This window comes from Papio anubis, chromosome 1 (genome assembly GCF_008728515.1).
Source record: "Papio anubis isolate 15944 chromosome 1, Panubis1.0, whole genome shotgun sequence".
Taxonomy (NCBI): Eukaryota; Metazoa; Chordata; class Mammalia; order Primates; family Cercopithecidae; genus Papio; species Papio anubis.
In genome coordinates this window covers 217,249,306-217,261,654 of record NC_044976.1, presented here as the reverse complement: position 1 = coordinate 217,261,654, position 12,349 = coordinate 217,249,306, and the positions used below count along the sequence as shown (strand labels likewise).

At 41.4% G+C, this 12,349-nt stretch overlaps 1 protein-coding gene and 1 long non-coding RNA gene across 3 annotated transcripts in view; one reads left to right on the top strand and one right to left on the bottom strand.

The window, feature by feature from the left end:
• Positions 1-784: 784 nt before the first annotated feature.
• On the top strand, positions 785-7,589 carry LOC101004511 (olfactory receptor 11L1). The gene is made up of 3 exons (XM_021932262.2): positions 785-1,352; positions 2,764-3,734; positions 7,538-7,589. Exons 2-3 carry the CDS (start codon positions 2,767-2,769, stop codon positions 7,554-7,556), a joined length of 987 nt encoding a protein of 328 aa, XP_021787954.2. The 5' UTR covers positions 785-1,352; positions 2,764-2,766; the 3' UTR covers positions 7,557-7,589.
• The window catches only part of LOC103880238, a 23,550-nt gene continuing 17,020 nt past the window's right edge, over positions 5,820-12,349 (bottom strand). The window contains exons 4-5 of one of the 2 annotated variants that reach the window (XR_002519355.2): positions 7,521-7,705; positions 5,820-7,187 (exon numbers count right to left, since the gene is read on the bottom strand). This is a non-coding gene — a long non-coding RNA (uncharacterized LOC103880238). Of the gene's footprint in view, positions 7,706-12,349 lie in introns of both variants that reach the window. The other variant, XR_002519354.1, reaches the window with a different exon arrangement.

Genomic DNA, 12,349 nt, shown 5'->3' with positions numbered 1-12,349 from the left:
ACAAAACGGCATCTTCAGGCTTCCAAAACGCAAGACATTTGGGAAGGAACATTTACAGGAAGAGTAGTCTGTTCCGAGATCCCTGGTGTTGCTGTCTGAACTGATAAGCAAGAATCTTCAGGCGGGAAGAGGCAGAGGGGAGGCAGGAAGTCCTTTGTCTTTGTACATCTTGGTCCTGCCTTCAGGAAAGCAGAGGGAGGGGCAGGTCCCCTGTGTGTTCATCTTCTTCAGCTCAACACTCCTGAGTCTTTTGGAAAGGAATCGTTTTGCCTCCTTCACCTGCAATACCTTTCCAGTGTGTAGGAGGTTATGGCGCCTGATGCCCAGGTGGAGGGATTTGTCTTTGATTTGGACACAGAAAGTTTACTCAGAGGAATTGTGAGGCGTCGATGCACAGGAACAAAAGGGAGTCGGTGGCAGAATTTAGTGGCCTGAGCTTGTGGATATTTCCATTGAAGGATTTCAGGATTTTCCAGCGAAATAAGTATCTTACTGAGGGTACAGAGCAACAAGGATGTGCTAGACCTTTGAAAAGAACGCAGCATAAGTGAAATAGTCACTTAAGAGATTGGAAGAGTGAATAGATATGGGTATTGATAAAAAGCCAAAGTCTGTAACAAAGATTTGAAGAGGTTTATTCTGAGCCAAATTTAAGGATCATGATCTGTGACAGTCCCAGGAGGTCCTGAGAATATGTGCTTAAGGTGGTTGTGTTACAGCTTGACTTTACCCATTTTAGGGTGACATAAGACATCAATCAGTACATGTGAGCTATGCATTGGTTTGGTCTGGAAAGCAGGACAACTCCAAGAATGGGAGAAGGTTACAGGTCACACGTGGATGCAAAGACTTTCTGATTGGCAACTGGTTGAAAGAATTAAGTTATTGTCTAAAGACCTGGAATCAATAGAAGGAGAATCTGGATTAAGATAAGGGGGTTGGGGAAACCAAGGTTCTCACGATGTAGATGAAGTCTCATATGTTGCCAGCCTGAGAAGCAGCAGATGGCAAAAATGTTCTATTGAGACTTTTAAAAGCTGCTAGACTTTCAGCTCATCTCTCAAGGATCAGACAAAGGCCTGGAGAGGGAAAGGGTTCTCCGCAGAACGTAGATTTCCCCCACAAGAGACAGCTTTGCAGGGCCATTTTAAATATGACAAATACATATATTTTGTGGTAAAATATTTCCATTTCTTTCAGGGTCGGCTGTCTGTCATGATGCTATACTAGAGTCAGGTTCAAATCTGGTACATTATTGCTACACAGTTTGTTTCATCAGCCTTAAAATCTCTTTTTTGATGTTATTGCTGCTCAGTTGTGCCTGAATTCTGGAGAAAGGAGAGTGTGATGAGGTTTGTCCAACCCCCTCTTCCCATCATGGCCTGAACCAGATTTTTTAGGTTTCTTTGAAATCCCCTTGGCGGAAAGGAGGAGTCCGCTCGGTCAGTTGTGGGGTTTAGAATTTTATTTTTGGTGTATAAGGGAAATATAGAATGATTGCTCTCCAGCAGTAAGGGCACACTGAGTGTGTTGGTTGTACATTTTACAGAGGTTCTATTCTGTGCTATGTCTCACTCCCTCAACTTCACAGAAGCTCCTGTATGGCAGGTGGATGTTTACTTTATCCAGAACTATAGATAGGGAATTAAATGAAAGAAAAGAAGGTGTACACGAGGATGCAATGATAGTGGTTGGGCATGAGTATGGGGTTGGGTAAGGCAAGAAAGGACACCAGTGGAGTGAGACAGATTAGTTCACCATAGGCCTTTACACACACACACACACACACACAGCAGGGACCAATAAATATTGTTTGAGGGTAGAATATATACACTTTCCCAAGATGGCGTAGGAGATGTGCTGTGTCTGGCTTCTTTTTCAGACAAAGCCTACATATGAGAAGGGAAAGGCATTTGCTTCCGTATGTGCAAGATTTTTTTTTTTTTTTATTTTTTATTTTTTTTGAGATGGAGTCTCGCCCTGTTGCCCAGGCTGGAGTGCAGCGGCATGATCTCGGCTCACTGCAACCTCCACCTCCCGGGTTCAAATGATTCTCCTGCCCCAGCCTCCCAAGTAGCTGGGATTACAGGCACGTGCCACTATGCCCACCTAATTTTTGTATTTTTAGTAGAGACAGGGTTTCACTATGTTGGTTAGGCTGGTCTCGAACTCTTGACCTCGTGATACGCCTGCCTCGGCCTTCCAAAGTGCTGGAATTACAGGCGTGAGCCACTGCGCCCAGCCGTGCAGGAATTTTTTTTTAAGTTTTGTTGTTATTGTCAGTTTTTTGAGTTTTTGTCCAGCTTTATTGAAGTGTAGTCGATAAATATTATTGTATACTATATATTTAAAGTGTACAATGTTGTTCTGATAGGGGTATTCATTGTGAAATAATCATCACAATCAATCCAAGTAACATAGTCACCGCCTCAGTTTTTCTTTTTTGTATGGTGAGAACACTGAAGGTCTACTAATCAGAGTCCTCTTTTGCCTGTCTTTGGATAGGAGACGTCACGATTTCAGAGAACCCAGATAAATGAAACTTGCTGAGTCTCCTTACAAGATCTAACATTCACATTCAGCTTAAGATTTCAAAATGTGTTCTTAGAAAAGAGATGTGGAATTATGCACTTATCCTTCTAAAAAGCTGTGCATACAGCTCTAAACTATTTAAAAATTAATCTCTGAAGTGCCAAACATCAATAGTGATACATTTGCGCCTTGCATCCTGTGCTTTTCCAAAATGTTTTTCATCCCCCACAGGCAATGGAGCCCCAAAATACCTCCACTGTGACTAACTTTCAGCTGTTAGGATTCCAGAAGCTTCTTGAATGGCAGACCCTGCTCTTTGTCATTTTCCTGCTCATCTACTGCCTGACCATTACAGGGAATGTCATCATCATTACTGTGGTGAGCCAAGACCAGCGACTGCACTCCCCTATGTACATGTTCCTCCAGCATCTCTCCTTTCTGGAGGTCTGGTACACATCCACCACTGTGCCCCTTCTCCTAGCCAACCTGCTGTCCTGGGGCCAAGCCATCTCCTTCTCCGCCTGCATGGCACAGCTCTACTTCTTTGTGTTCCTCGGCGCTACCGAGTGCTTTCTCCTGGCCGTGATGGCCTACGACCGTTACCTGGCCATCTGCAGCCCGCTCCGCTACCCTTTCCTCATGCATCGTGAGCTCTGCACCAGGTTGGTGGCGGTCTCCTGGTGGACAGGGATCGGCACAGGCTTTCTGCCTTCCCTGATGATTTCCAGGTTGGACTTCTGTGGGCCCAATGAGATTAACCATTTCTTCTGTGACCTCCCCCCACTCATGCAGCTCTCGTGTTCCAGTGTTTATATCACCGAGGTGACCATCTTCATCCTGTCAATTGCCGTGCTGTGCATTTGTTTTTTTCTGACACTGGGGTCCTATGTTTTCATCATGTCCTCCGTATTGAGAATCCCTTCCACCTCTGGCCGGAGAAAGACATTTTCCACATGTGGCTCCCACCTGGCTGTTGTCACTGTCTACTACGGGACCATGATCTCCATGTATGTGCACCCCAGTCCCCACCTGTTGCCTGAAGTCAACAAGATCATTTCTGTCTTCTACACTGTGGTCACACCACTGCTGAACCCAGTTATCTACAGCTTGAGGAACAAAGACTTCAAAGAAGCTGTTAGAAAGGTCATGAGAAGGAAATGTGGTATCTATGGAGTACGAGCAAAAGGAAGTTCCTTTATTAGGTGAGGAAAATTGCACAGAACATGCAGTGGATTAAATTCGGGGTTAAGCGAATGGTAGAGTCAGACCTTCAAACCTGAAGCTCCTTGTCAGAACTGCATTGAATTCCGTAAGCCACAAAACAACAGCTTTTTGAGGGTTCCTCGCCAGCAACTGGTCAGAAGATAAATTGCCTCCACCAAACCATTTTGAGGTCAGTTTTGTCCTAGACACTTTCTAACATCTTGTTAGGAAAATCTGATTGAATTCCAGTGGATGGTGATTACACACACATTACTTTCACATTCTACAATAAGATTTCTCTTTTGTTTATATAACCTTATATATAGAAAGACCTGCATCTTTTAAGTACTATCAGTAGACTGGCCTTCTGGACCTAAAACCTGGTGGGTGCCATTGGTGCTTATTAAATAGCATCACACACAAAAAAAAGACATTTAAAATGTTTGTTGACCTACATTGTCCTCTAATGACAAGAAAAAAGTAAGGATTTTTGAAGTGCCAAATATTCATCTACAAGACCTTAGATGTTTTAGTGTTTTTTTGTTTAATGAAATTGTGGGAAGGAAGGAAGGAAGGAAGGAAGGAAGGAAGGAAGGAAGGAAGGAAAGAAGGAAGGAAGGGAGGGGAAGATCCTCAGTATTCTGTGCTACTATGAGTCCTGAGAGTCAGAGGCTGTCACTAAAATGCTTAAATCACTTTTTTTTTTCTTAAGACAGAGTCTCACTCTGTCGCCCAGGCTGGAGTGCAATGGCGCAATTTCTGCTCACTGCAACCTCTGCCTCCCAGGTTCAAGCGATTCTCCTGCCTCAGCCTCCTGAGTAGCTGGGAATACAGGCATGTACCACCATACCCAGCTAATTTCTGTATTTTTAGTAGAGATGGGGTTTCACCCTGTTGGTCAGGCAGGTCTTGAACTCCTGACCTCATGATCCATCTACCTCTGCCTCCCAAAGTGCTGGGATTACAGGGGTGAGTCTCTGTGCCCGGTCTCTTAAATCACTTTTACATTTTATTTTATTCAGCCAGTCTAGAAGATCTCTACAAATCCTGCCCACTGTTCGATTCATTAATTCGACAAATATTTTTAATCTCATGATTCATGCCATGTCCTGTGCCACAGTCTGAATTTCCTGGAAGCACAATGACATAGAAAGGACCAAGCAAGCCAGCCATGGTGGCTCATGCCTGTAATCCCAGCACTTTGGGAGGCCGAGGTGGGCGGATCATCTGAGGTCAGGAGTTCGAGACCAGCCTGGCCAACATGGAAAAACCCCGTCTCTACTAAAAATATAAAATTAGCCGGGCGTGGTGGTGCATTCCTGTTATCCCAGTTACCAGGGAGGCTGAGGCAGGAGAATCACTTGAACCCAGTAGGCGGAGGTTGCGATGAGCCAAGATCATGCCATTGTACTCCAGCCTGGGCAACAAGAATGAAACTCCGTCTCAAAGAAAAAAAAAAGAAAGAAAGAAAGATAAAAGAAAGGACCAAACAAGACTTTACCTTAATAGAACTTCCAATGCAGAAGGGAGGAGAAAAATGTAACAAATCATAAAGCAATGATTGATTTATTTCTACTTGTGATGATCACTATGAAATAATAAAGTAAGGCTGGGTGCGGTGTTTTGGTGACAAGGTCAATAGTTCTTATTTAGAGAACTGTAGAGAGAGCGTTCTCTACATAGAGAGTGTAGGTCAGGATTTAAAGAAAATGGCAAAGGCATTCCATACTCATCTTGCAAAGTGAGATTGACAGCTAACTGAAGACAGAGAGGTGGATTTGGGAGCAAAAATGAAGGCTTAGTTGAAATAGGGTATGATTGATTTATTGTAATACTGGCTTGCCTGTGTACTTTTTTTTCATTTTTTTGAGACGGAGTCTCACTCTGTTGCCCAGGCTGAAGTGCAGTGGCTGACCGCAACCTCCGCCTTCTGGGTTCATTCTCCCTGCCTTAGCCTCCCTAGTAGCTGGGACTATTAGCCTGCTCCTGGCTATCTTTTTTGTTTTTGTAGAGATGGAGTTTCACTATGTTGCCCGGTCTGGTCTTGAACTCCTGCGCTCAAGCAATCCTCCTGCTTTAGCCTCCCAAAGGGCTAGGATTACAGTCATGAGCCACCATGCTCGGCTGCTATTTCTGTATTTTTATTTTGCTTCCTCCTTTTAATTAAAGTTCTATTTTTGATATTTACGTGTCGATGCGTAACTTTGATTTCTTTTGTTTTCACTGCTGTACAAAATTCCATTCTAAGAATATAAAAAATATATTTATCCATTTCAATTGGTTTGCTTTCTCCTTTTAAAAAATAATTTACTTTTATTGTTGTGATATTGCAAAATATATATTTGGTCTTTGTCATGTCTCCTGGTATGTAGACTCTTAAAATCCTAGGAATTTCCAAAGTAATAAGTGTATTTTTGTACACTAATGAGTTGACTGGTGGGTGGCAGCCCCTTTGTAGCTTGAGTATGTGGGCTGGTCCCCAGAAAGACCAAGGCAGAATTAGAGAATAGCCTAGTTGAGCTTTCAGGTGACTTCAGCAGCAGCCAACCAACTGCAACTGCAAGAAAGAGAACTGCAGAAGAGAACTTTTATAGCGCCCGTCAACCCACAGAACCATGAGAAATAATGTTATTTAAAATCACTAAACAAATAATAATAATAAACACATATTAAACAATAAATAATGCCTTACGTTTTCAAGTGGCTTACTATTCAGCAAGAGATAGCTAGAACAAGTACTAAATATTGCACAATACTGAATAAGTATAAGTTTAGTTGTGTAATATACTTCTATATTTTAAAGTCATTGACATTTCTGGACAGAGTGTAAAATTGAGGACCGATTAAATGGTTCCCAAGAGAAGTTATCTGCTGTATCTCAACAACACCATCTACCAATGGGAGCTGTATTTTGTTTTTGGAAAATACACATTTTAATGTTCAGTTTAAAAACTATGCTAACAATTGTTTAGAAAGGCATATACTATTTTGAAAAAAAATTTGAGAGAACCAGAAAAGTGTAAACTTTGAGGTTCTAATCATATTTATATACTATTTAACCCATAAATCCAAAGTCTGATGGCAAATATGTTTATGTAACACTGATATTTGGATAAATAAGTTAAACTAAAAGTTTTCTTTTTAAATAATAGGCTTTATAATTGGTGTGATGTTGAGATGGCTGCAGTGAATGGGCTCAACACTATAATAATATTTTCTCTTTAATACTTCTAACTTTAGAACATTAAGTGGCAATCAAAGAGTCTAAAACTGGGTTACATAGCAGTAATAAAATTAGAATGACACTTATTTTGTAGCAGCAGGATTGGAATTCTTGCTGTTGGGGTTGGCGGTAGCAAACTCAACTACGGGTGGCTTCTGCTTCATGCTTAGATGGTGTGTTGGAACATTTCCTGTTTAGAACTTTCTCTTTTAACACTTCCTGACTGGAGCTGTTTAAAATAGCAACAAACCTCTCTGATTTTTATAATTTGTTCACATGTTTCTACTTTTTAGACTGTGGCTTTCCTGTAGACAGAAATTGTATTTTATACGTCCTTTTCTTCAGCAGCTGTGTGCCTGGCACCTAGTTGAATTGTCAGGTTTGTTGAATATGTAAAGTAAAATTATACCAGAAATACACTATTAAATTTATCATTTTGCTCAGAAAATATATAGCTAAGTAAGATATATGATTCCTTTGACTCATTTATTCAACAAACATTTATTAACTGACTACATATTAAGTGCTATGAGCTAGGAATATGGCAGTAAACAAATCTTACCTTGTCTCAAACTTCAGCGGATCCAGGAGTCTCTAGAAGTTTAATTCGTGCTCAATCAGCAATTCCTTTTCACTGAAGACTTCTCAAGAAGGTTGGAGAAGGCAAGAGTGTGTGAACCCAGCAGATGTTTGTGATGCACCTACTGTGTGCCGAAGCTGTAGTGTCACAGGATCTGCCTAGGTCTCCTAGGAAAGGTGAATACTAGGATTATTTTAAGCAACAAATAATGTCAAGTATGCCAAGTGATGCAGAGGGAAAGCGCTGGGTCCCAAGAGTATAACGGGCACTGAGCCTAGCGTGAGGTCCAGGCGTCTCTGGCATGGTGCCCTCCCAGGCTGTGGTTGTCCCTCCTTGTTGCTCCAGCTGGCTTCTTCAGTTACATCTGCTTCTCTGCATTTCCCCATTTTCCAGAGTGAGGGATGCAGTTCTCTCTGGACAGGAATAGGCAACTGTACACCTGTTATGCTGTGCTTGATGCTCTGCATTGATGCACGCTGGGCCCAGGTTTCCCTGGTGGCCTGCTTGGGCCATTTTTGTCATCTGGGATTGCTGAATTGTGTGATAGTTCTAGTTTTAATTTTTTGAGGAACCTTTGTACTGTGTTCCATAGTGACTACACCAATTTGCCTGGCCACGAACAGTGTACAAAGGGATGTTTTTTCCTTCATTATCTCACCAACATTTATCTATTGATTTTGTTTTGTTTTAATAGCAATCCTATGAAGTGTGAAGTGATAGTTCATTGTGGTTTTGTTGTTTATTTTTCTGATGATTTGTGACACTGAGCAGCTTTTCATACACCTTTTGGCCATTTGAATGTCTTCTTTTGAGAAATGTCTGTTCAGCACCTTTACCCATTTTTAATTGACTTGTTTTTGTGCTGTCGGGTTGTTCAAGTTCCTTACATATTTTGACTTGTAACCCCTTATCAGATGTGTGATTTTCAAGTATTTTCTCCCATTCCTAGGTCATCTATTCACTCTGTAGATTGTTTCCCTTCCTGAACAGATGCTTTTCAGTTTTGCAATCCCATTCCTGGATTTTTGCTTTTGTTATCTGTGCTTTTGGAAACATATCCAAAAGATCTTTGCCAACTCCCCATTTTTAATTGCATCATTACCATTTTTCTTTTCCCTTTTTTTTTTTAAAGCAGAGTGTCACTCTGTCACCCAAGCTGGAGTACAGTGGCACCATCTCAGCTCACTACAACCTCTGCCTCCCGGGTTCAAGTGATCCTCCTGCCTCAGCCTCCTGAGTAGCTGGGATTACAGGCGCCTGCCACCATGCCCAGCTAATTTTTGTATTTTTAGTAGAGACAGGGTTTCCCCATGTTGGCCAGGCTTGTCTCAAACTCCTGACCTCAGGTGATCCACCCGCCTCAGCCTCCCAAAGTGCTGAGATTACAGGTGTGAGCCACTGCATCTGGCCTCCTTTTTGTTGTTGTTGTTTTAAGAGACAGTATCTCACTGTGTCACTCAGGATGGAGTGGCACAAACACTGCTCACTGAAGTCTTGACCTCCTGGGCTCAAGCAACCCTCCTACTTCAGCCTCCTGAATAGCTGGGAATATAGGCATGTGCCACCACACCTGGTTAATTTTTATTTTTATTTTTTAAGAGACAGGGTCTCACTGTGCTGCCCAGGCTGATCTCAAATTCCTGGGCTCAAGCGATCCTCCCAGCTCAGTCTCCCAAAGTGCTAAGATTACAGGTGTGAACCACTGTGCCACACATTTTTTGTTTTGTTTTGTTTTGTTTTGCTATTGAGTTATAGAAGTTTCTCATGTATTTTGGATATTAGCCCCTATCAGTTATGTGGTTTGCAAATATTTTCTCCCATTCTAGTTTGTGTTTTTAGTCTGTTGATTATTTTCTTTGCTGTAGAGATATTTTCTGTTATTTTTTTCAGTTTAAAAACTCGAGCATGTTTAAATGCTGATGAGTAAGGGCAAGTAGAGAGCAAGGCACTAGAGAGAGAGAAATATAGTTAATATTGCCGCAAGGACCTTGAAAACAGGGAGAGGATTATCCAAGAATACCCATGAATAAAGAGGGGCTCCTGCTTTCCAGGTGTGATGTAGGTGCAGACACATGCATTTGCAGGTGATTGGAAAGAACAGAAATGAGAAGAAATCCTTAGCTTTGGTTCATTCCATACATTCAGGAAGTAAAGTCAATCATTGGGAATAATAGAGGAGATAAGAGAGGGAGTTTGTACACAATGATGAATAGTTAGAATTTCTCTTAGGGGATACTTTAGAGACAACAGAAGCATCCAGAAAGTTGTAGAATATACTAACAGCCAAGTAGGAATAAGAGACCACGCATGTGGGTAGTCATTCTTTCCTCTTGTGTGATTTTTCTCCAGTGTTAGTAACCCAGGTGCAAGAGTCAAGACTTCTAATGCTCAAGTGCAGTCTAGAGCAATATCATGAGTTGGGAAGATATACAATTTCTATCTATAAAAGTGCATATACGGTGGCAGATTACACACGATAAAATCTGGAAGAGTATAGGTCTGAGGGTGCTTGTTGAACCAGGTCAGCTGCCAAGAGAGTCAAGAGTGTGGTGGGTGACACTGAGTCACACACAAAATATCTGTTTACCATTTGGACGTATACACTCAGTCTGGGCACCACAGAGTTCCATAGCTCTATCTACATGTCTTTCACCTTGTCAGATTTGGGGGCACAAAAATCTTTCTTCAACTTCTGTTCAGAATGAAGGAAAGAGAAATCTTCTCATTCTTATAGAGCACTGGTGTGAAAATTAAAATGAATTGCGGTCAATTGGACACAGTAGTGTTTGTACTTTCTATCTTAACAAGAAGCACATTTAATGAACTCTGACTTCTCAGAAGGCACATGGAGCTGTGGCAATGATGAGGAGATACTTATGGAGCTTCGTGGGCCACACACATGTACATACGCATGTGTCCCTCTCTCCCCACCTCCAGCCGCAGGCACACGTGCATCAGGGTGAGGTTTGTTGAAGAATAAGAGGAGGCAGTCTTGGGAAAGTTTTAAATAGAGAGGCTTTTCTAAGTTACAAAGCTGTCATGTGTGATTATGACTGAAATTACTGGCATTAATGGAACATTGAGGCACTCAATGCTTTTTGTTTTCTGTTTCCCTACAGTTACTTTTTTTTCATTTTTATTATTTTTTGCATTGGAAGGCCTACACTTTTTAACTTTTTTTCTTTTTTTTAAATCATTTCAACTTTTATGTTAGGTTCAAGGGGCACGCGTGCAGGTTTGTTACATGGGTACATTGTGTGATGCTGAGGTTTGGGCTCCAATTGGTCCTGTCACCCACATACTGAGCATAGTACTCCATAGTCAGTTTTTCAATTTTTGTTCCTCTCCTTCCCTCTCTTCTCCAGTAGTCCCTAGTGTCTATTGTTGCTATTTTTGTATCTGCATGTACCCACGGTTTAGCTCCCACTTACGGGTGAAAACATGCACTATTTGATTTTTCTCTTCCTGTGTTAATTTTGCCTAGAATTATGGCCTCCAACTGCACCCATGTTGCTGCAAAATACATGACTTTGTTCTTTTTTATGACTGTGTAGTATTCCATGGTATATATGCACCACATTTTTTAAATCTAATCCAACATTGATGGGTACCTCATGTCTTTGCTATTGTGAATAGTGCTGCAGTGGACACATGAGTGCATGTGTCTTTTTGGTACAACAATTTATTTTATTTTGGGTATATACACAGTAATGGGATTGATGGGTCAAATGGTAGTTCAGCTTGTAGTAGTTTGAGAAATCTTCCAACTGCTTTCCACAGTGGCTGAATTAATTTATGTTTCCATCAAGAGTGTAAAAGTGCTCCGTTTTCTCCACAGCCTTGCCAGCATCTGTTGCTTTTTGAATTATGAATGATAGACATTCTGACTGGTGTAAGATGGTATCTCACTGTGGTTTTGATTTGCATTTCTCTGATAATTAATGATGTTGAGCATTTTTCCATATGCTTTTAAAATTTATTTATTTATTTATTCATTCATTCATTCATTCATTCATTTATTTTGAGACAGGGTCTCCTTCTGTCACCCAGGCTGGAGTGCAGTGGTGAGACCTTGGCTCACTGTGGCCTCGACCTCCCAGCGTCAAGCAATCCTCCTACCTCAGCCTCCTAAGTAGCTGAGACTGCAGGCACATGCCAGCACATTCAGCTAATTTCTTAAATTTTGTAGAGAAGAGGTCTCACTTTATTGCACAGGCTGGTCTCAAACTCCTGGGCTGAAGCAATCCTCCTGCCTCGACCTCCCAAAGTGCTGGGATCACAGACATGAGCCACTGCACCCTGCCTCATATGTTTTGTGGCTGCCTGTATGTTTTCTTTTGTGAAGTGTCTTTTTTTTCTTTGCATTTTTAATGGGGTTATTTGTTTTTTTTCTTGTTGATTGTTTAAGTTTCTTATAGATTCTGGATATTAGACCTTTGTTGGACGCATAGTTTGGAATACTTTCCCCCATTCTGTGGGCTGTTTACTCTGTTGATAGTTTCTTTTGCTGGAGACACTGAATGTTGACAAAGATTATGATATTTGAGTGGCACAAGGCCTTTTAAAACTGGTCTGCAGATAACAAACTATTATAATCTACAACTGTAAATAATTTCAAGATAAAGAATGTGCTTTGGCAGTTAAAAGGAATGCTCCTTTGGTGGCTTGGCTCCAGTGAAATACATCAAGGCAACAACAAGCCATTTTTTTATTTTTTTTTAAGCCTAAAGGGAGGTTTACTGAAAAAAGCATATGAGCAGAACAGCAACAGAGTGCCCACAATTCCTCGAGCTCTCACGGAGAATGTGGTG

Bases quoted from the DNA above. Each gene is read 5' to 3' on its own strand.
- LOC101004511 (XM_021932262.2), top strand. From the start codon at position 2,767: ATGGAGCCCCAAAATACCTCCACTGTGACTAACTTTCAGCTGTTAGGA.